Source organism: Harpia harpyja, chromosome W (assembly GCF_026419915.1).
Source record: "Harpia harpyja isolate bHarHar1 chromosome W, bHarHar1 primary haplotype, whole genome shotgun sequence".
NCBI lineage: Eukaryota > Metazoa > Chordata > Aves > Accipitriformes > Accipitridae > Harpia > Harpia harpyja.
Window position 1 is genome coordinate 20,223,695 of NC_068968.1, and position 23,273 is coordinate 20,246,967.

Genomic DNA, 23,273 nt, shown 5'->3' on the forward strand with positions numbered 1-23,273 from the left:
CACAGAGTTAGAGGGATTAGTAGAAGAAGGAGATACAGGCAGTGCAGCAAAGCCAGGTTCTGTTTTAAGTTCTGCAAACCCTGGAGAGGGAGTACCAGGCGATTGGGGTGGGTGGGTGGGGGACGGCGGCGGCACAGCAGCGGCTGTGGCGGACGCAGAGGTCGCGGGAGGCAGTGGCAGCGAAGGTGCGGCGGCCGCGGCAGGTAGCGGCGGCGAGGGGGGTGCGAAAGCGGCGGGAGGCAGCGGGGACCTGAATGCGGTGGTAAGGGTCGGCAAGCCCGTGGAGCCCATGCTGCCCGCCCGCTGCCTGCCTGTCTGCCTGCCGGCGGGATGTGTGCGTTAACGGTGTTAGTGCAGGCGGTGGTGGAGATAATGAGGGATATAAATCCGGCTCTTTTTCAGAATCCACTCTGCCTGATACAAAAGAATTATTATCGGAATCAGAATCCTGCTCATTAGCGGTCTGCTTACAGACTGTCTCCTCAAAAGCAGTATTAGGCTGTATTGGTATGATTTTCACTGCCGGCTGTAAATGCACCAGCGCAGCATAAATAAATCTCCATGTCATAATTAAATTTTCTGATACACCAAAGGCCAAAGTTTTTCGCGTTTGTAAATGTTCCCCGACTCTTTCCCAAACCTTGCTATCAAAAGTTCCCTTTGTGGGAAACCAGTTACAATTATCCTTTACCCATATTAAAAGAGAAGCAATTTGTCCCTCTGTTACTTTATACCCAGAAGCCCGTAAAATCTGCTGCAAAGCATTTAAGTAATAGCCGCAATCTCGCAACTCACCCGTTCCGCAGGGGTTGCTGTTACCCATTTTCTCGGAGTCGTGGCCACTTCTTCAAAACTCTCCCCATTAGATTACATGGTCTCCGCAGTGAAGGGGAATCACCTCTTCTTTTCTCGATCATGTCGTTTTCTTCTCTTAATTGTGCCGGCTTCTTCTCTCCATCACGTCGTCTTCTTCTCTCGATCACGTCGGGGTCACCATCTGTGGAGACTCAATTAAGCGCTCAAACTCTCTGTGCAAGATTCCCTTTATTTCACAAAAGAATCCAACTTATATATGTTTCAACAAAGATCCAGAAAGTGCTAACGGCACACAGCCAATACTACTAACACAGGAGGGCATATCTGGCCCAGCTGGGATGTTTGCCAGTCCTCAGAACAGTTAAAGATAAAAACATTCCATACACATACTCGTGACTGTCTTCAGCCACATCTTCCCAGGCCTACACAAGGCCATCCTCCAACCTGACCTTGTGAAATTAGTTCTTCAAAGGTTTGGCAAACATGCAGCACAACAAATTCTAACGGTCACTCTTGAAAACAAATGCCAGGTGTTCCGAGTTGCTCCCACAACTATCTAATGCAAACCTCACGTTTGAACCTTGAAAAAAATTATTTAAAAGGTGTTTCTCAACAATTTCTGGTGATAAAGCAACAGGATGCTTTAACTCACCAACTCCATATGACATAAATGGTCTATCCGTTTATAATCTGAAACTGTGGTTTATAATTAAATAATCCTCTATTGTTGGTACACAGTATGGGTGAGCACTTTGTTGTTGCTTTTACAGATTCCAAGTGCTGTTACACAGGAGGAGACAGACTAAGTTGTGGGGCTACACTTGCACACAGTAACTCCTTATCCAGTTATACATAGGGATATCTTAGAGTCCAGCCTACGGATTTCATCAGGTACTTTTTTAATATTTGGTATTCTCCAAAATAAACAAACAAAAATCAAGTTACTTAACATTAGACACCTGACTCAGTGTAAAAATTATATGTGAATGTAAATATACATTTCTACTAACAGCCCCTTCACACCATTCTTCCCCATCATTATAACTTCAAAATAATCACACAATACATAAAACTATCAAAAGTTTAAATTTTCTTCAATTATTTTCAATCATTTATACACCAAACTCACCAGGAGAAAGCCATTATCCTGATTTGATGTGAAATACACAAATGAAGCAGTGAACAGTTGTGAGGGAAGCCCAATAGTCCTATTATTTTAAATCAGGGAATGGCAATTAATTCAGCCACGGTTTCACAGCCGTGCTGCACCGAAGCGGTGTTGCAGCAACCCAGGTTTACAGGCCACTTCCCCGCACGAAGGCCGCGAGCTGGTAAGCAGGCCTGAGGCGACTAGCACAGGCACACCCCAAGGGCCATTATTCAGCGGCCGCGAACCCCGGCTCACTGCACCACAGGTTTAAGCTCGCTTCTCGGGGACGGCTGAACAGCAGGGCCATCCCTTAGCAGAGATAAAGACACACCGGGTACAGAGCTCTATCCGCCCCGAGGGCCGGTAGCAGCCCCACCACTCCTTATGGAGAAGCCTTCCCCCACCTTTCCACCCGTCGAAGCAACTGACGTCAGACAGCGCCGCGCACTAGGTACCCCACCCACACCACCCCGAGTATCCGCCTCCAGCAGTAAGAGGCGCATGCGCACCAGAGAATGCACCTCCCCATCTACTGTCGACGGTGTCCGTAAGTGCTGCGGGGAGAGCTGGTGCATGTCACTGGGTGATGACGTCAGCTGCGGCGCGCCGGGGGAGGTGGGGTGCCATAGCGGCAGCAGCTGGTCTCGGCTTGTGGTGCGAGCTTCGGAACAGGCGGGGCTGCGTGTAGTGCTGTCAGCCGCCATGGTGAGCTGCGCTCGTGGGGCTGCTGTCGCCCAGGGGTTTCCCCGCCATTGCGGGCCGCTCTTTTAGGACCGAGAGGGTGGCGGCGATGCGAGCCCGGAAGTGGGCGGCTGCGAGTTGCCGCCTCGGCGTGGCGGGCTGGCGTCTTCCCATGTTCCTCAGTATGGTGGGCGAGCGAGCGAGCGGTGGCGCGATGTGGAGCTGGTCGGTGCTGGGTTCGGGCGGGCGCCGTGCCGTGCCGTGCAGTGCAGTGCGCGCGGGCGGGCCGGTGGTAGGCTGAGGAAAGGGAGGGAAAAACGGTTTCGGCTTAAAGCAAGGCACAGCTCGGAGGAAGAAGCCCTAAAGTTGGAGTGCACTGAACGATGCTCTTTCCGGCTGCTCTTTACCCGTATATATAGGTTGTTTGTTTACATCTTCTGTATTTTTATTTGAGCTATTAGGTGCTGTTCTGTGCTAGTGTAGCATTGCTTTTATGTATGTCGCTTTCTGTGCTGACTTCTGTTGAGTGCCAAGGATAAGGCAACTCGGCTTTGCGTTTTATATTGTTTGGCAATGGCAAAGTGCTTTCTCTGAGTCAGAAGAAAAGAAAAACTGTTACCTAATTCCAGGGAACTATTTCCTAGTTTCAAATTGAAACAGTTTTCAGTCTGGGTAGAATCAATGGGAAGCCATCAGAAGAATATGAAGCATTAAGCTGTGTGGTTTGTTGACAGAAGTTGTTTTTTTGTAGGAAAGGGCAAGTATTGGTCTTTCATGAAAGATGGTTATTTTCTTCCTATGGGTTTTTGAAGAACAGCAATTGAAGTCTTACTGGAAAACAGATTCTTCTCTAAATCAAAGGTAGGGTCAGTGTAGTAGCGGTGAGTTATTTCTCTAGTTTATATTACCTTAGAAGACAACATGTGTAAAATGTAAGAACGTAGCCCTGCTTCCAGTACTGATATTGCTTCCAACTTCTGCTACTATGTGCCTTGCTTCCCTTGTCTTATAGGTCAAGTGTTGTCTGTAATGTATTTGCTGTGGCTTTCAAATTGGCATTGTTACCCAACACTAAGGGGACAGACGTGTTCTTTTAGGGATCCTTGGCAGAATGATGATGGCACTAAATCGCAGTTACAATTAAGGCTTTATTTTCTTAACAAGCTTTACATATAAAATTTTAAAACTGTATCATCAGAAGCAGGTTTTAACTGTGGTGAAACTGTGAAATGGTTTAAAGCAGTTTCAGAGCATGAGGACAGACTGAAAGTTGAATTTCTATTTCAGCTGTTGCACAATAATTTGTTATAAAGAATTCTGTCTTATCTTTTTAAAAATCTGTTAAAATGAGGTGAGCTAGGAAGAAGTTAAAGGAACAAGATTGGTCTTGTGAGACTGGTCATCCTACAAGCATACTATTAAACATTAAAAATATTTTTCTGTTGTCTTTGTGTATCCCTTTGGCTTTCCCTATGTCATCAGTACTGAACCCTATGATAAGAATTTCTTCTGAGCTGTATCCAAGCAAATTCCTTGGAATAGTCCCACTGTTACTTTTTTTTACTGCTTGTTGTCTGTTAGGAGTTTTTGGTCAGTTTGGTGCTTTCCATTTAACCTGAAAGGCCATTCTGCTTGTACTCAATATTTTATAATGTAATCTGAGTTACTTCCCTAAATATTATTGTCAGCCTTGCTTACTGCTGTCCTTTATTCCTGTGTTCTTCCTTCTTAGTCTTTGTTCTTTTATCCCTTGCGTCTTCTACATGCTGATTTTTTTCAGACCTAGGTTTTAGTTTCAGTGTTGCATTTTTGTAAAAATAAATTTGTAGAAGTTTTAGACCTCTGTTTTTGTCAATAGCAGTATGGGAAAAAAAACCCCCTAAACCTTAATTCTTTCCTACATAGACATTTTTGTCTTCCTTACTATGGCTTAAATTGGGCAAAGTATAGACAGCCTTGTTCATTTATGTAAAGAAAAATTAATCTATTGTTTTTTAAAATCTCAGTAATGACTAACATTAGTCATTGTAGTGATTGTGGTCATTAGTGTAGTGGTGTTTTGGATTTAGGATGAGAATAATGTTGATAACACACTGATGTTTTAGTTGTTGCTAAGTAGTGCTTATCCTAAGTCAAGGGTTTTTCAGTTTCCCATGCTCTGCCAGTGAGGAGGTGCACAAGAAGCTGGGAGGGAGCATGGCCAGGACAGCTGGCCCGAACTAGCTAGAGGGATATTCCATACCATAGGACGTCATGTTCAGTATATATAGACAGGGGAGTTGACTGGGAGGGGCCAATTGCTGCTTGGGGACTGGCTGGGCGTTGGTCAGTGGGTGGTGAGCAATTGCATTGTGCATCACTTGTCTTCCTTGGGTTTTATTTCTCTCTGTTTTTGTTACCTTCCTTTTCATTACTATTATTATTATATTTAATTTTATTTCAATTATTAAACTGTTCTCATCTCAACCCACGAGTTTTCCTTTTTTTCCCCTGATTCTCCTCCCCATCCCACTGGGAGGGGGAAGGAGTGAGCGAGTGGCTGCGTGGTGCTTAGTTGCTGGCTGGGGTTTAACCATGACAAGTGGTTAGTGGTTTTAGGAGAACCCTGAGTAGCCAAGGTACTAGCAGTTTGTTTGTGTTTTGTTTTTTGGTGTGTGTTTGTTTTACTGATCAGTAAAAATACTAACATATGGCATGATTGGTACAGGTACTATAATGTTAGAAAAGAGGCTCATAGGAAAGTTTATAGATGGCTAGAGAGGGGTTGGTATAACTACCAACTGTTCCTGAAATTGACAGTATCCTTAAAAGCAGTGCTAGTATGTCATGTGAATATCGCTACGAATGCTAGCATTCATGTTACTCGTGTCTTCAGAAGGTGACCCCATAAGTGGTTCTTGTGGCTTCTCAGAATGGAAACTTTGTTTTTCCCATTTTTCTTAAAACAAGTGTGCTGGAAAAAAAAAGACAACCTTAAGTTTCTCCTTGAACCTCCCAAACTGCAGCTTGTAGCTTTTGCCCCTAGTTATATAATCTGCTGACAAGAAGTGTTTGGCTCTGTTCTCCTTGTAAGTGCCCTTCAGGTAGTGTGGTGGGTTGACCCTGGCTGGATGCCAGGATCCCACCAAAGATGCTCTATCACTCCCCTTCCTCAGCTGGACAGGGGAGAGAAAAATATAACAAAAAGCTCGTGGGTCAAGATAAGGACAGGGAGAGACCACTCACCAATTACTGTCAAGGGCAAAACAGACTCGGGGAAATTAGTATAATTTATTATCAATTAAAATAAGAGTAGTGTAATGAGAAAAAAACCCAAATCTTAAAAACACCTTCCCCCCACCACTCCCTTCTTCCTGGGCTCAACTTCACTCCTGAATTCTCTACCTCCTCCCCCCGAGCGGTGCAGGGGGATGGGGAATGGGGGTTGTGGTCAGTTCATCACACGTTGTCTCTGCTGCTCCTTCCTCCTCACTCTCTTCCTCTGCTCCAGTGTGGGGTCCCTCCCACAGGAGACAGTCCTCCATGAACTTTTCCAGCATGAGTCCTTTCCATGAGGTGCAGTTCTTCATGAACTGCTCCAGCATGGGTCCCTTCCATGGGGTGTGGTCCTTCAGGAATGGACTGCTCCAGTGTGGGTCCCCCATGGGGTCACAAGTCCTGCCGGCAAACCTGCTCCAGCAAGGGCTCCTCTCTTTCCATGGGGCCACAGGTCCTGCCAGGAGCCTTTTCCAGCACAGGCTTCCCATGGGGTCACAGCCTCCTTCAGGGCGCATCCACCTGCTCCAGCGTGGGGTCCTCCACAGGCTGCAGGTGGATATCTGCTCCACTGTTGACCTCCATGGGCTGCAGGGGGACAGCCTGCCTCACCATGGTCTTCACCACAGGCTGCAGGGGAATCTGCTCCAGTGCCTGGAGCACCTCTTCCCCTTCCTTCTTCACTGAACTTGGTGACTGCAGAGTTGTTTCTCTCACATATTCTTGCTCCTCTCTCCGGCTGCAGTTGCTGTTGTGCAGTTGTTTGGTTTGCTGTGTTGCATCTGTCTGTGTCCTTCCGTTCCGTCCCGTCCCGTGTCCCCCCCCCCCCTTCTTAAATATGTTATCACAGACGTGCTGCCACTATTGCTGATTGGCTCAGCCTTTGCCAGTGGTGGGTCTGTCTTGGAGCCATCTGGCATTGGCTCTGTCAGATGTGGGGGAAGCTTCTAGCAGCTGTTATGGAGGCTCATACAATCAAATCCAACAGATGTTAAAAATCAGATTTATTCTTCAGTAAAAAATTTAGTTAGAACTCCGATAACATTTGTGAACCACAGGCTCAATGATGTAAGGGGAATTAGTATTACACAGCTGACTTAAGAATTCTTAAGATTTAAAAATGATGACTCAAAATGCACATATCGCTCACCTAAAAGATGAGGGCTCTCAACATTGAGGGGTTACCTTGGGCAGTGTCCTGACACAAGGGGAGAGTCCCCGACTGCAGACCCGCTGCTCCGAGGAAGACTGATTCCAAGATGTCCTCCGGCGGGACCCCGTTTATACCCTTGTCGAATCTGATCTGTGGTCATTTTAATCCCCATTGGCCAAAAGGTCAACGCTTCCGTGTACCTGTCGTGTTTGATTGGTCAGTTCAATTTTCAACCTGCGGCCTCTAGGGTTTGGTTTTCTTTTGCCTCTCCTCCCTGCCCAGAGAAGTTTTGTTTCCTGTCGGGGCAGGTGTATCTGTCACAGCAGCTTCTGAGAGAAGCCACCCCTGTAGCCCCCCTGCTATCAGAACCTTGCCATGCAAACCCAATACAGGTAGTTAGGTGTCTACAAAGTCTTCCCTTGTCTTCCACTTTACCAGACTAAACAAGTCTTCAACCTCTCTTCATAGGTCACTTGCTTTAGACCCCAGACCATCTTAGTAGCTCTGGCTTCTCTCCAGTTTGTACACTTTTTTTTCTTCAACTCAGGAAAGGGAGAACAATGATGACAAAATTGAAGACAGTATTCTAGAAGTAGTCTTGGCTACTGCTGAGTAAAGGAGAATAATAACATCCCTAGAGCCACTTTCCCCATTCCTCTTAAAGTAGCCCAGTATGTAGTTTGCATTATCATCAGTGAGAACGCACTGTATTTTGGGTGATAGATTTACCACTTTCTCTCCTGTTGTGGTTTAACCCCAGCCAGCAACTAAGCTCCACACAGCTGCTCACTCACTCTCCCCCACCCAGTGAGATGGGGGGTGATACCTTGAATAAAGATTGGAGATGGAAGACACTCCACTGTATCTCTGTAGTGCTTAATTTATGCTTGCTTGAGCAACTTCAGAACTTTGGTATGTACAAATAAGATAAGAAAACCCTGAGCTTTGTTAATAGTATGCACAAATAGATAAGAAGCCTTAGGCCCTGCTGAGCTTTGTGATTAAAACCAGCCAGGACCAGTTTAGGACCAGCTAACTGGGAAGAAGAGATGAACCACCTGGGATGACCTGCACTGCGCATGCCTTAAGGGAAAGTTCAATTAGAGGTGATTCAAAGAAACTAACACAATAGTTTGATTAACTATTAAGTAGGTATTCTTTATTGGCAGCGCTGGATGCACGGGGGGGATCGTTCCACCTATCGTGCACACCGTTGGGCCTAATTGTGCAGGTTAAGTACATGTTCTACATACATATTCACTAGATTTCCGAGAAACATTATACATATTCATTAGTTTTCCGGGAAACTATTAGCATATGTAAATGTCTTTTACGCAGGCGCATTGAAGGTCTCTGGTGGTCTTCAGGAGTCCTCTGGTGGTCTTCCATAGTCTTCCTCACTTGTCCGCTATTTGACCCTCCTCAGGTGATTCTGCGCAGTATGGTCCTTAACATGTTTTGATACATCAGTGCTTGTTAGTGCTCTTATTATCTAAGTTTTCATTAGTAGTATAGAACCATATGGCTAGTTTAAGCTAAATTATCTACAAGGATGAGAACAAAGGCAGGAGTTGTTATCTTTTCCGGCCCTATCTATTCAAGCAAGGCCTCTACTTGTGCCTTCTTAACAAGATCGTAAATTCATCAAACATTTAATTAAGTTTTGTGATCGCTCATGGTTCCTTCTTGCTCATCACTCCCAAGTACCAGTCTCTGGCAGGCTTAATCCTTGACAAACACCAGTCCTTGGTATGTAAAGTTACAGGGAGACAATCATTAAGCAATAAGCAGTTCATTCTCTATATCAGAGGACACCAAGAAAATGACCACCAGAGGGTCTCGAAGACCCCAAAAAACCACCGATCCATTTAATAGCGCATGCCCAAAAGGGCGGACACTATGTAGATAATTTCTGGGAAATAACATGAGTATGTACGACAATTCTGGGAAATGTAATGAATATGTATATATTGGAACAATATAAGCTTTGCTTGCTGTAGGTAGTGGTATGCACACTAGGAGGAACTATCCCCTGTGCATCCAGTGCTGCAATAAAGAATGCCTGTTTTCTAAAACTCCAAAACTGAGTCTTAGAGAGTTTCTTCGACCAGCTTTTTTGGTAACAAGGGAGAGAATTGGGGGGGGGGAGTAAAACCCGTGGGTTGAGATAAGAACGGTTTAATGGAACAGAAAAGAAGAAACTAATAATGATAATGATAACACTAATAAAATGACAACAGTAATAATGAAAGGATTGGAATGTACAAATGATGCGCAGTGCAATTGCTCACCACCCGCCGACCGACACCCAGCCAGTCCCCGAGCGGCAATTCCCCGCCCCCACTTCCCAGTTCCTATACTAGATGGGACGTCACATGGTATGGAATACCCCGTTGGCCAGTTTGGGTCAGGTGCCCTGGCTGTGTCCTGTGCCAACTTCTTGTGCCCCTCCAGCTTTCTCGCTGGCTGGGCATGAGAAGCCGAAAAATCCTTGACTTGAGACTAAACACTACTGAGCAACAACTGAAAACATCAGTGTTATCAACATTCTTCGCATACTGAACTCAAAACATAGCACCGTACCAGCTACTAGGAAGACAGTTAACTCTATCCCAGCTGAAACCAGGACATAAAAAGAAATATACAAAAAAATCAGTTCGCTTAGCGAAGGATGAGGGCGAACCAGGGTCATCACGGGAACAGGAGGAAGAGGCAGAACCAGAGGTAATAACCCAGTCCCTATCCTTGAGTGAGCTGCGGGATATGCGAAAAGATTTTGGCCGCCGTATAGGTGAGCATATTATCACCTGGCTCCTCCGATGCTGGGACAATGGGGCTAATAGCTTGGAATTAGAAGGTAGGGAAGCCAAGCAGCTGGGATCGCTTGCCAGGGAAGGTGGCATTAACAAGGCAATTGAAAGAGGGACACAAGCCATCAGTCTCTGGAGGCGACTCCTGTCAAGTGTGAAGGAAAGGTACCCCTTTAAGGAAGATGTTATATGTCAATCAAGCAAGTGGACAACCATGGAAAGAGGTATCCAATACCTGAGGGAATTAGCTGTGCTAGAGACAATTCATCATGACCTGGACAACCCACAATTACCCAAAGATCCAGACGAAGTCCAGTGCACACGACCCATGTGGCGGAAGTTTGTACGGAGCGCACCATCGTCCTATGCCAACTCACTGGCAATAATGACCTGGAAAGACGAAGAGGCACCGACAGTGGATGAAGTGGCTCGCCAACTCCGTCAATACGAAGAAAATCTTTCCTCCTCCCTACAAGCCTGCATTTCGGCGGTGGAGAAGCTGTCCGAGGATTTCCAGCAATTCAAAGAGGAGATGTCCTATTGCCCACCTGTAAGGACCAATGTCTCAGCTATTAGGAGTGAGCGCTCCTCTGCCCAAGAGAGAGAATATAGAAGGTACACACCGCGAGGTGCCCTGTGGTTTTACTTATGTGATCATGGAGAGGACATGAGGAAATGGGATGGAAAACCTACCTCGGTCCTAAATGCACGGGTACGTGAGCTGCGAGGAAAAACCACCACAAAAGGGGATTCTATCAGGAAAAATGCTGCTCCAGTTTCCAAACAGAGTAGAAGGGCTGATCTTATTTCTGATCGTCTTGAAGGGAATTTTGAGCCAATTTTATGAGAAGTGAATACTGGATACTCTGACCAGAATTAGAGGGGCCCTGCCTCCAGCCAGGTGGAGGAAAGGGATAATCGGGTCTATTGGACTGTGTGGATTCGATGGCCTGGCACGTTAGACCCACAGGAGTATAAGGCTCTAGTAGACACCGGCGCACAGTGCACTCTAATGCCATCAAGCTATAAAGGGGCAGAACCCATTTGTATTTCTGGTGTGACAGGGGGATCCCAAGACTTAACTGTATTGGAAGCTGAAGTAAGCCTAACTGGGAATGAATGGCAGAAACACCCCATTGTGACTGGTCCAGAGGCTCCGTGCATCCTTGGCATAGACTACTGCAGGAGGGGGTATTTTAAGGACCCAAAGGGGTATCGATGGGCTTTTGGTATAGCTGCCTTGGAGACGGAGGGCACGGAACAGCTGTCTACCCTGCCTGGTCTCTCTCAAGACCCTTCGATTCTGGGGTTGCTGAGGGTTGAAGAACAACAAGTGCCAATTGCTACCACGACGGTGCACCGGCGGCAATATCACACCAACCGAGACTCTCTGATTCCCATCCACAAGTTGATTCGCCAACTGGAGAGCCAAGGAGTGATCAGCAAAACTCGCTCACCCTTTAATAGTCCCATATGGCCAGTGCGAAAGTCTAATGGGGAGTGGAGACTAACAGTTGACTATCGCGGCCTGAATGAAGTTACGCCACCGCTGAGTGCTGCTGTTCCAGATATGCTAGAACTTCAATACGAGTTAGAGTCAAAGGCAGCCAAGTGGTATGCTACAATTGACATTGCTAATGCATTTTTCTCAATCCCTCTGGCAGCAGAGTGTCGTCCACAATTTGCCTTTACTTGGAGGGGTGTCCAGTACACTTGGAATCGATTGCCCCAGGGGTGGAAACACAGCCCCACCATTTGCCATGGACTAATCCAGACTGCACTGGAAAAAGGCGAAGCTCCAGAACACCTGCAATACATTGCTGACATCATCGTATGGGGCAACACAGCAGAAGAAGTCTTTGAGAAAGGGAAGAAAATAATCCAAATCCTTCTGAAAGCCGGTTTTGCCATAAAACAAAGTAAGGTCAAGGGACCTGCATGGGAGATCCAGTTTTTAGGAATAAAATGGCAAGATGGACGTAGTGAGATCCCAATGGACATGATTAACAAAATAGCAGCTATGTCTCCACCAACTAATAAAAAGGAAACACAGGCCTTCTTAGGTGTCGTGGGGTTTTGGAGAATGCATATTCCAAATTACAGTCTGATTGTAAGCCCTCTCTATCCAGTGACCTGAAAGAAGAACGATTTTAAATGGGGCCCTGTGCAACAACAAGCCTTTGAACAAATTAAACGGGAGATTGTTCACGCAGTAGCCCTTGGACCAGTCCGGACAGGACAAGATGTTAAAAATGTGCTCTATACTGCAGCTGGGGAGAATGGCCCTACCTGGAGCCTCTGGCAGAAAGCACCTGGGGAGACCCGAGGCCGACCCCTGGGGTTTTGGAGTCGAAGATATCGAGGATCCGAGGCTCGCTATACTCCAACTGAAAAAGAGATATTGGCAGCATATGAAGGAGTTCGAGCTGCCTCAGAAGTGGTTGGTACTGAAACACAGCTCCTCTTAGCACCCCAACTGCCAGTGCTGGGCTGGATGTTCAAAGGGAAAGTCTCCTCTACACATCACGCGACTGATGCCACGTGGAGTAAGTGGATTGCACTGATCACACAACGGGCTCGCATAGGAAACCCCAGTCGCCCAGGAATTGTGGAAGTGATCACGGACTGGCCAGACGGCAAAGATTTTGGAATGTTGCCAGAGGAGGAGGTGGCACGTGCTGAAGAGGCCCCGCTGTATAATAAACTGCCAGAAAATGAGAGGCAATATGCCCTGTTCACTGACGGATCCTGTCGCATCGTGGGAAAGCATCGGAGGTGGAAAGCTGCCGTATGAAGTCCTACACGACAAGTCGCAGAAACTGCTGAAGGAGAAGGTGAATCGAGTCAGTTTGCAGGGGTGAAAGCCATCCAGCTAGCATTAGATATTGCTGAAAGAGAAAAGTGGCCAGTGCTCTATCTCTATACTGACTCATGGATGGTGGCAAATGCCCTGTGGGGGTGGCTACAGCAATGGAAGCAGAGCAACTGGCAGCGCAGAGGTAAACCCATCTGGGCTGCCGCACTGTGGCAAGGTATTGCGTCCCGGCTAGAGAATCTGGTTGTAAAGTACGTCATGTAGATGCTCACATACCCAAGAGTCAGGCCACTGAAGAACATCAAAACAACCAACAGGTGGATCAGGCTGCCAAGACTGAAGTGGCTCAGGTGGACCTGGACTGGCAACATAAGGGTGAGCTATTTATGGCTCAGTGGGCCCATGATGCTTCAGGCCATCAGGGAAGAGATGCAACATATAGATGGGCTCGTGATCGAGGGGTGGACTTGACCATGGACACTATCGCACAGGTTATCCATGAATGTGAAACATGTGCTGCAATTAAGCAAGCCAAGCGGTTAAAGCCCCTGTGGTATGGAGGGTGATGGCTGAAATATAAATATGGGGAGGCCTGGCAGATTGACTATATCACACTCCCACAAACTCGCCAAGGCAAGCGCTATGTGCTCACAATGGTGGAAGCAACCACTGGATGGCTGGAAACATATTCTGTACCCCATGCCACTGCCCGGAACACTATCCTGGGCCTTAAAAAGCAGGTCTTGTGGCAACATGGCACCCCAGAACGAATTGAGTCAGACAACGGGACTCATTTCCGAAACAACCTCATAGACACCTGGGCCAAAGAGCATGGCATTGAGTGGGTGTATCATATCCCCTATCATGCACCAGCCTCTGGGAAAATTGAGCGATACAATGGACTGTTAAAGACTACATTGAGAGCAATGGGGGGTGGAACTTTCAAACATTGGGATACACATTTAGCAAAAGCCACCTGGTTAGTCAACACCAGAGGATCTGCCAATCGGGGTGGCCCTGCCCAGTCAGAATTTTTACGTACTGTAGAAGGGTATAAAGTCCCTGTAGTGCACATAAAAAATATGTTAGGGAAGACAGTCTGGGTTACTCCTGCCTCAGGCAGAGGTAAACCCATTCGTGGGATTGCTTTTGCTCAAGGGCCTGGGTGCACTTGGTGGGTGGTGCGAAAAGATGGGGAAGTCCGATGTGTGCCTCAAGGGGATTTAATTTTAGGTGAGAATAGCCAGAATTAAACTGTATGATATTAGTTGCTATATAACCCTGCTACTGTATGTTATCCTTACTATAATTGTTATATGCTATATCCATAGTACTATAGTAAGAATCACTTAGATCAAGCAAGAAAAGAACTGTGATGAAACTGAGCAAAGCGCAGTAGTGATGGAACCAGAACTGACTCCAGCATGCAACAATCCAACGGTGCACACCATCCTCCCGCTGCGCCAAATGTCACCTGCTCGTCACACCGCACTGAAGCCCAATTCTGCTCTACCGACTGAGAGGACTTTGCACCATCCCTCCTGCCCAGAAAGACTGGTATGACAGGTGGAGCCCAGAGTCGGAAACTAAATGAACTCAATGAACATTTTATGAACATGACCCATGAACTAAAGGAATGATATCTCTGTGTGTGTATACATATATCTATCTCATTGTTCATATGTCTTAAAGGGATGGAAAGGTGATGATGATTGATCAGGATGTAACTAAAGGTATGGGAACTGAGCATGATGTCAATGGTATAGAATAAGGGGTGGATACTGTCCTGGTTTCAGCTGGGATAGAGTTAACTGTCTTCCTAGTAGCTGGTACAGTGCTATGTTTTGAGTTCAGTATGCGAAGAATGTTGATAACACTGATGTTTTCAGTTGTTGCTCAGTAGTGTTTAGACTCAAGTCAAGGATTTTTCAGCTTCTCATGCCCAGCCAGCGAGAAAGCTGGAGGGGCACAAGAAGTTGGCACAGGACACAGCCAGGGCACCTGACCCAAACTGGCCAACGGGGTATTCCATACCATGTGACGTCCCATCTAGTATAGGAACTGGGAAGTGGGGGCGGGGAATCGCCGCTCGGGGACTGGCTGGGTGTCGGTCGGCGGGTGGTGAGCAATTGCACTGTGCATCATTTGTACATTCCAATCCTTTCATTATTACTGTTGTCATTTTATTAGTGTTATCATTATCATTATTAGTTTCTTCTTTTCTGTTCCATTAAACCGTTCTTATCTCAACCCCCGGGTTTTGCTTCTTTTCCCGATTTTCTCCCCCATCCCACTGGGTGGGGGGGGAGTGAGTGAGCGGCTGCGTGGTGTTTAGTTGCTGGCTGGGGTTAAACCACGACAATCTCCTAATTTCAGAGAATCTTAACTGAATCCATTCTTGTACCTCATTACAGTGGAAAAGAATTTATTGAATGCTTAATGAAAGATAACAAAAAATGTACAGAATTAATTGCTTGGATATGAGTTGTTTTACTGCATTCTTTGAAGTCCAGAAAAAGTGAAGTTTGGAGGCATTTACTGATGAAATCTTTTGTTTTGTTCCCTTGCAGATATATAGCAGTCCTGGATTTGTTTTCATAACTGACATGATTCTAAAATTTGGATGTATTTTAGTGTTATGGGAATACTACCTGCATATTCTTTTGGCTCTGTCAAAAGGATTGACTACTCAGGGAAAACATTAACCAGTATGGCATAACATTGAAGAGACTTGGACTATTCTCTGAAGTAAACTGTGTATGCAGATACTTCCTTAGATAGGAAATTAAGGACTACAGAGTAGAATAGGAGAAGCGGGTCTTGGATTTTTGCAAGCGATAGGAGGCGAAGGAGTTTTGGAGTGGGAATGGAAGTGCAGGACATTGGATGGTAACGATGATGAGATCATATTGGTACTTGCAGTTTCTGAAGACACCACTGTCTCATTGTGCTGAGGGGTGGCATTTGATGTGTTCCATGTCTTGTAGGCTCCCCCCCTCCCCGTCATCTGAGAATATGCTGTTGTCTCAGTTCTGCGCATATTCAGTGGGATCTTGGAGAGTAGCTTTTCCTTGTTGTGTGCGATTAGGCTCTTTTCTCTCTGTGGTGGAAAGAGACTTAACTGCAAGGTTCAAGCAAATGATATATTTGAACTTCACTTACAGACTTAACACACCACTATTGCAGGTTTTACAGATACAATGGAGGAATGCACTATTGCAATTTTTTAAGGCAAGAGTACTACACTATTACAACCACAAGCGATTCACAAACACACACGTGTTTACAAACTTAAAGCATAAACAATATTCACTTACCCCTCCAGGTAAGGGCTCTCAATCCCAGGGAAGTTACTTCAAGCAGTGTCCCGATCAAGGGGGGGAAGGGTCTCCTTCACAAGCCAACTGTATAGTTGGAGAAGTGACTCCCCCATTTCCAACCTGAATCTTAGGGGTTTTATCCCCTGACTTGCAGAACGGTGTGTATGACTATGAGTGGATTATGTATATCTGAGTGGAGTTTCCCCTTATCTTTCCTTTGTTGGTCTGTGATTGTTTGAATACACAAGGTTGTCATTTGAAACTGAAGCTGAAACCCTCCAGTTCTTTTTTTTTTTTTTTTTTTTTTTTTTACCTTGCTTCCTCATGTAACCGAATAGTGGTTGGATTGAGACTCAGGGCATACTATTTGTTAAGGGATTTCAAGGCTGAGTTCAGGTTTTGGTTCTTTGAATGGCACAGCCACTGCCCTGTTTAGTTTAGGGTTTATCAGACAACCCAGGGCTAAGCTGTCTACACAGCTCCCCGTGAGTGAGTCGTCTCTGCAGAGAGACAGGGCCTCAAGGCAATCCAAGGCTGGGTCGCTTTTGTAACCCCCCATGAGTCGCCTGTGTGCACTAGACATGGTGAAACTTGTTTATGTATGAACTATGAGCCGGACAATCCAAACACCCTCATAGAAGCAGAAATTCTGGCATGGCAATAGATCCATGCTTGGACTTGCAATTAGAAAATGTTCAACGCTTCTGTCCACTGAAGGGGTTTACGTTCCCCCCCCCCCCCCCCCGCATGCTACTTAGTTGTGATAGCAATGGTCATGAACCACAGAAAAGCAGTAGAAAGCAAGCAACGTTCCTGAAATTGCTCAACGTTTATTGTGAAGACACAGTCTGAGATTAGTAAGTAAAAATGGGAAACACTAACCTTACCCAATGATCAAACTTGGAAATTCTGGCTGTTATGACTTGAAGTGCAGACTCTGCCTTCCTTCTAAGAAAATGTTGCTTAAAAGGTTAATAGACTCTACCAGCATTTCTATGCATGCCTCATGGCTATGAAGATACCCAAAAGATCACAGCTACTTAATACTCGCTGCCTCTGTTTCATCTCTAGGACAGTCTTGTAGAACTTGTTCAACAATGAGTTAAACTCTAGACGTACTCAACAGACTGTGGAGAAAATCCTTGTCTGTATGGTGTAACCCGTGTCACTCTGCCTTTGCTGTGCAACAGAAAAGCCTTTTCTACCTCCTGATTTGTAAGAGATGAAAATTGTCTCTATCCCACAATATTAGAGCTGCAGTTCATGGGCCTTTGCTGTTCTGTGTGGTCTAAAAGCATCTGTATGTCAAAAAAGGGGGGGGGGCAAGTGGGGGGAGGTCACAACAAATCAAGATTTGAGAGATCTGGGTTTAAACTCCTAAAGTACAGCTGGGCTCTATCTGCAGGAATGGATTTCACAAAGGCATCTGTACATGGCAGTAATTAAAACTATGTTTTGGGAGGATCCCATTAACACATAAGGTGTGAGCTGATGCCCTCATTGAGTCAATCGTCTCTACAGAGTGCATGCAGAGGATAAGTTCTCAATAGAAATCCTGTTTGTGAGAAGGGAATGTAAGGAGAGACTTCATCAGAGTTGAAATTGTCTGTTAGGACTTGAGACTGTAATGGCTTGACACTGTTAGAAGTCCTGTATTCCTCCTTCCTCCCCTAGACAGTTCCTGGTGTCTGTCGAACCATGTGCTTGGATGGCTTGACTCAATAACTTTGCAAAAAAAAAAAAAAAATCCTCCAGAGAACTATAAGGTGGAGTTAGTGAGTTCAGCTGGCTTCCTGAAAGCAAGGACCTGAGCTAGTGAAAGGAAAGGAGTGGAAAGACTAAAAAAAAATGGTGAGGAATGGGAAGAACTGGGGTCTGGGGGTCTTGCCTTAACATCAATTCTTTGTGCTGGGCACTATTACACATAGGGTAAACCAGTCCCAATTGGATTTTATAGTCTAAATCGGGGTCTTGGTTCCCTGGAAATTAATGGTCTTCTGAGAAGTGAGCTGAGAATTTGAATGTTTAAATTTGTTATGCAATGGTCTCATAATCACAGGAAATTTTTAGAGAATCTGCGAGTTGATAAAGATTGAAATGACTGATACAAGAAGATACAAAGAAATAAAAGGTAGATCAGTTTTGCAGGGCAGATAAAGCAGAGAGATAAAAAGATGCATCACATGGGTAGTATAAAACAGAGGTTGAGTTACTTGTTCTGTTCAATTATTGCTGTAGAGAGAGATGATTTTGTGGTTAGTAGTTTTGAAAGTATATATTTTTTTTTTTTAACCTTAGGATATTGAATTTTTAGTCTGTTTTTGTTGAGGATGATTGGAGACTTACATATTGTGAGTTCTTAGATTTTTATATATATAATCTTTTTTAATTATGCAGGACTATTACTGGTATAAAGGTCTTTAATCTTGTTGCTTGTTTTGTTGTTAGGGTGGGGGGTTTTTTTGGTTTTTTTTTTTTTTTTTAAAAATCAAAATTTTAAACCTGTATCAGAATAAGATTTAATTTCTCTGACTTTCTTACCATCACCCTAACAATTTTACACCTCACTTTTTTTTTTCTTCCCCTGAAGGTTGGAAAGATAAACTTTTTTTAATGTTAAACAAAAGCAAATCCTCAGGCCTGTTTGTAGAAGAGAAATAAACTGTGCTTGGTTGTTTATTTAGAAAACTTTAATCCATAAATATTTTAACATACATCTGTATTATGAAAAGTTTACATAGGTTATAAATGGAAGATTTTATAGACAGAAAACCAGTTTTAATTGTCACATTTCATAGGTGGTTTTATATATGTTTCTCTTTAATTTGTTGTAATGCTGTTTCTGCAGTCATTATCAATATAATCTCTGTGTCATCTGGTGAGCAATGTTTTGTCTTTATAGAGTACAAGAATGTATTGGAAATTAGGCAATTGGCTTTGTCAGTTCATCTGATTAGCATTTTGTATGCTAAATAGATAATGAAGGAATACAAATATATTGAGGAAAATTCAGTTTCATTTAGGACTCTGAAACTACAATTAATCCTCTTTTAAATCTATATAAAATGTCTAGATAGTTAAATTCTACAATTCAAATCTATCTGAAATGGGTCAGTTTCTCTTTTGGGGGAAAAACCTATTCAGAAAATAAAAAAAAAATGTTAATACTCTGCATCTTTGCCTCTTTCAGATAGTCTCATGGTTTGCTCTGCCCTACAGCTGAAGTTATTGCTACTTGCGGTTTTGTTCTTAGTTTTCTGTGCTTCACAGGAGAGGTAACTAGTTTAAAATCAATATATTTTCTGTAATTCCTCAAATCTCGTGAATGTGCTTGTAATGATAGACTTAATGCTTGCTTTTTCTGCTGAGAAATTTCTGAAAGCAAAATAGTTTAATCACCGTACTTTGACACTGCCTGTGAGTGGGTGTAATACTGTCTTATACAGTATAGTCTAATGAAAAATTAGTGTGGGGCGTTTAGATAATATGAATGGAAAATACCTGTCTGTATTTGCTGTCTTTTTTTTCTTAAGTGTTTTTCCTCCTTTTAAAATGTTCTCAGATTTTCATGGATCTCAATAGTGCTAGCACTATTGTTTTGCGAGTCTTAACCCAAGCTACTAGTCAAGATACTGCAGTGTTGAAACCAGCTGAGGAACAACTGAAGCAGTGGGAGACACAGCCAGGCTTTTATTCAGTCTTGTTGGTAAGATACAGTGTAAAAGTGCTATTACATAAACTTTGAGTAATTTTGAATGTGGCTTTCTAGAATACTGTTGAACCATGACCTCTGGCTGAGAGAAGATTTGAGCTTGTATATACCAAGGCAGTAACCACCTTTTCTTTATTGTGGAGGTGATGCATTCTGACAGTTTTTGTAGATAGTTTCCCTATGCTTTTCATTGTACTAAGTTTGATGCACAGCTGGGATTGCTTTCCTTGTCAGCAGAGAGAGACTCCCAGAGAGATTAGCTGACCAGGCTGGTAGTAAGGTTCCTGGAATGGGAAAGGTTGAATACTTCTAAAGGTACTACTACTGTTGGTGAAATAGATGCATTAATATGGTGCAAGGTGATGAAAACATAGTCAAAGAAGGAGACCCAATGGTTTCAGAGGAGACACTCAGAAGTTAACAGTGTTGTTACACTCCGATTCCTATGTGTATGTGTTTTATAATATAATAGTCTTAAAAAACATACAGATAAACTGTTTTTCCTACAAACATCTGTCTTTAGTGCACAGGATGAATGACTCAGACTTGTGGAGTGACATGTTCTGTTCTCCGTAGACCCTTTTTTTGATTTGTTTGAAAAGTTGAAGGTGAGTCAGGGGATTTAGGGAAAGGGAAAAAAAAAATCTGACTTTCAAGCTGTCTAATTGTGTTTTACCCACTGCCTTTGTCATAGTGTTTCTGTGGTGATAAACAATTTTGATAGAAAACAGCAGAAATAGCCACTGACTGGGCATTCTTTATATTCTGGATGTTTGCTGTGAGACCTTACAGCTCAGGTTGTAGACAAGTTGAGCACTCACAGCTGTAACTGAAGTTGATGGGAGTTAGTTTTAGATTTAAAGCCTAAAAATGTAGGGTTTAAAAGGATCAAATGATGTTAATTCTATTAATGTGGTTAAGCAGGCCTGTTCGGGGACACATCAGCCTTTCTTCAAGTGTGAAATATAAACAGTAATCTTGCAAACTAAATAGAAGTAGAGAATCTCTGCTTCTTTGTTTAACTTGATTATGACACATGGACTGCCTGGGAGAGCAGATAGTTGGCACATTCTTGGTGGAGCAGAAAAGGGTGGGGGGAAGGAGATTGTGGTGGGTTGACCCTGGCTAGATGCCAGGTGCCCACCAAGCTGCTCTATCACTCCCCCGCCTCAACTGGACAGGGGAGGGAAAATATAACTATAAATACTCTTGGGTCAGGATAAGGACAGGGAGAGACCACTCACCAATTACTGTCAAGGACAAAACAGACTCGGGGAAATTAGTTTAATTTATTATCAATTAAAATCAGAGTAGTGTAATGAGAAATAAAACCAAATCTAAAAACACCTTCCCCCTACCCCTCCCTTCTTCCTGGGCTCAACTTCACTCCCAATTTTCTCTACCTCCTCCTCCCCCCGAGCGGTGCAGGGGGATGGGGAATGGGGTTTGCAGTTAGTTCATCACATGTTATTTCTGCTGCTCCTTCCTCCTCAGGGGGAGGACTCCTCACACTCTTCCCCTGCTCCAGCGTGGGGTCCCTCCCACAGGAGACAGTCCTCCACAAACTTCTCCAACGTGAGTCCCTTCCATGGGGTGCAGTCCTTCAGGAACAGACTGCTCCAGCGTGGGTCCCCCACGGGGTCACAAGTCCTGCCAGAAAACCTGTTCCAACATGGGCTCCTCTCTCCATGGGGTCACAGGTCCTGCCAGGAGCCTGCTCCAGTGCGGGCTTCCCACAGTGTCACAGCCTCCTCTGGGTGCATCTGCCTGCTCCAGCGTGGGGTCCTCCACAGGCTACAGGTGGATATCTGCTCCACCGTGGACCTCCATGGGCTGCAGGGGGACAGCCTGCCTCACCATGGTCTTCACCACAGGCTGCAGGGGAATCTCTGTTCTGGCACCTGGAGCATCTCCTCCCCCTCCTTCTTCACTGACCTTGGTGTCTGCAGAGTTGTTTCTCTCACATATTCTCACTCCTCTCTTCCGGCTGCTGTTGCACAGCAGTTTTTTTTCCCTTCTTAAATATGTTATCGCAGAGGCACTACTACCATCACTGATTGGCTCAGCTGTGGCTGGTGGTGGGTCTGTCTTGGAGCCGGCTGGCACTGGCTCTGTCAGACATGGGGGAAGCTTCTAGTGGAGTTATTAACGTTAGTTTCTGTGCTTCTCTTTTGAAGGTGTTGTTTTCCTCCCTTTTGAAGAACAGAGCTGAAAAGTTGGAGATAGAATGGTTGTTTTTGAAAAGCAACCTCTGTCCTTTACCAGTTGTATCAATTTATGTATTTTTTAGCTTCATTCCTGTAATTTCTACAACAGCGTTACTGTGTTATATGAAATACTCTTTGTTTTGGGAAGTTCATATATGGATACAGAACACAGAGAGGTTTTGCTGGTTCTTGTGTAGATACCTTGGTGTATTGGGTTTGCATGGCAAGGTTTTGGTAGCAGGGGAGCTGCAGGGTTGGCTTCTGTGAGAAGCTGCTAGAAGCTTCCCCTATGTCCAATAGAGCCAATGCCAGCCGGCTCCAAGACGGACCCGCTGCTGGCCAAGGCCGAGCCCATCAGCAATGGTGGTAAGCGCCTCTGTGATAACATATTTAAGAAGGGAGAAAAAAATGCTGCGCAACTGCAGCCAGAGGACAGGAGTGAGAATATGAGAGACACAACCCTGCAGACACCAAGTTCAGTGAAGAAGGAGGGGGAGGAGGTGCTCCAGGCACCAGAGCAGAGATTCCCCTGCAGCCCGTGGGGAACACCATGGTGAGGCAGGCTGTCCTGCTGCAGCCCATGGAGGTCCACAGTGGAGCAGATATCCACCTGCAGCGCGTGGAGGACCCCACGCTGGAGCAGGTGGATGTGCCCAAAGGAGGCTGTGACCCCGTGGAGAGCCTGCACTGGAGCAGGCTCCTGGCAGGACCTGTGGACCTGTGGAAAGAGAGGAGCCCATGCTGGAGCAGGTTTTCTGGCAGGACTTGTGACCCTGCGGGGGACCCACGCTGGAGCAGTGTGCTCCTGAAGGACTGTAGCCTGTCGGAAGGACTCACCTTGGAGAAGTTTGTGGAGGACTGTCTCCTGTGGGAGGGACCCCATGCTGGAGCAGGGGAAGAGTGTGAGGAGGAAGGAGCAGCAGAGACAACATGTGATGAACTGACCACAACCCCCATTTCCCTGTCCCCCTGCCCCGCTCGGGGGGAAGAGGAGGTAGAGAATTCAGGAGTGAAGTTGAGCCCAGGAAGAAGGGAGGGGTGGGGGGAAAGGTGTTTTCAAGATTTGGTTTTATTTCTCATTATCCTACTCTGATTTGATTGGCAATAAATTAAACTAATTTCCCCAAGTCGAGTCTGTTTTGCCCATGATGGTAATTGGTTGAGTGATCTCCCTATCTTTATCTTGGCCCTTGTGCCTTTCGTTATATTTTCCCTCCCCTGTCCAGTTGAGGCGGGGGAGTGATAGAGCAGCTTGGTGGGCACCTGGCATCCAGCCAGCGTCAACCCACCACACTTTGCCTTTTTCTGCATTTCTTATCCTGCCCCACTCTAGTTTTGTGGTATTTTGATCTGA

The 23,273-nt window shown here is 45.2% G+C and overlaps 1 protein-coding gene across 1 annotated transcript in view; it reads left to right on the forward strand.

The window, feature by feature from the left end:
- Positions 1-2,512: 2,512 nt before the first annotated feature.
- Positions 2,513-23,273, forward strand: part of LOC128136185 (importin-11-like) — a 180,027-nt gene continuing 159,266 nt past the window's right edge. The window contains exons 1-2 of the mRNA XM_052775369.1: positions 2,513-2,638; positions 19,563-19,706. Of these exons, the coding sequence (XP_052631329.1) occupies positions 2,540-2,638; positions 19,563-19,706 (243 nt within the window). The 5' untranslated portion in view covers positions 2,513-2,539. The remainder of the gene's footprint in view (positions 2,639-19,562; positions 19,707-23,273) is intronic.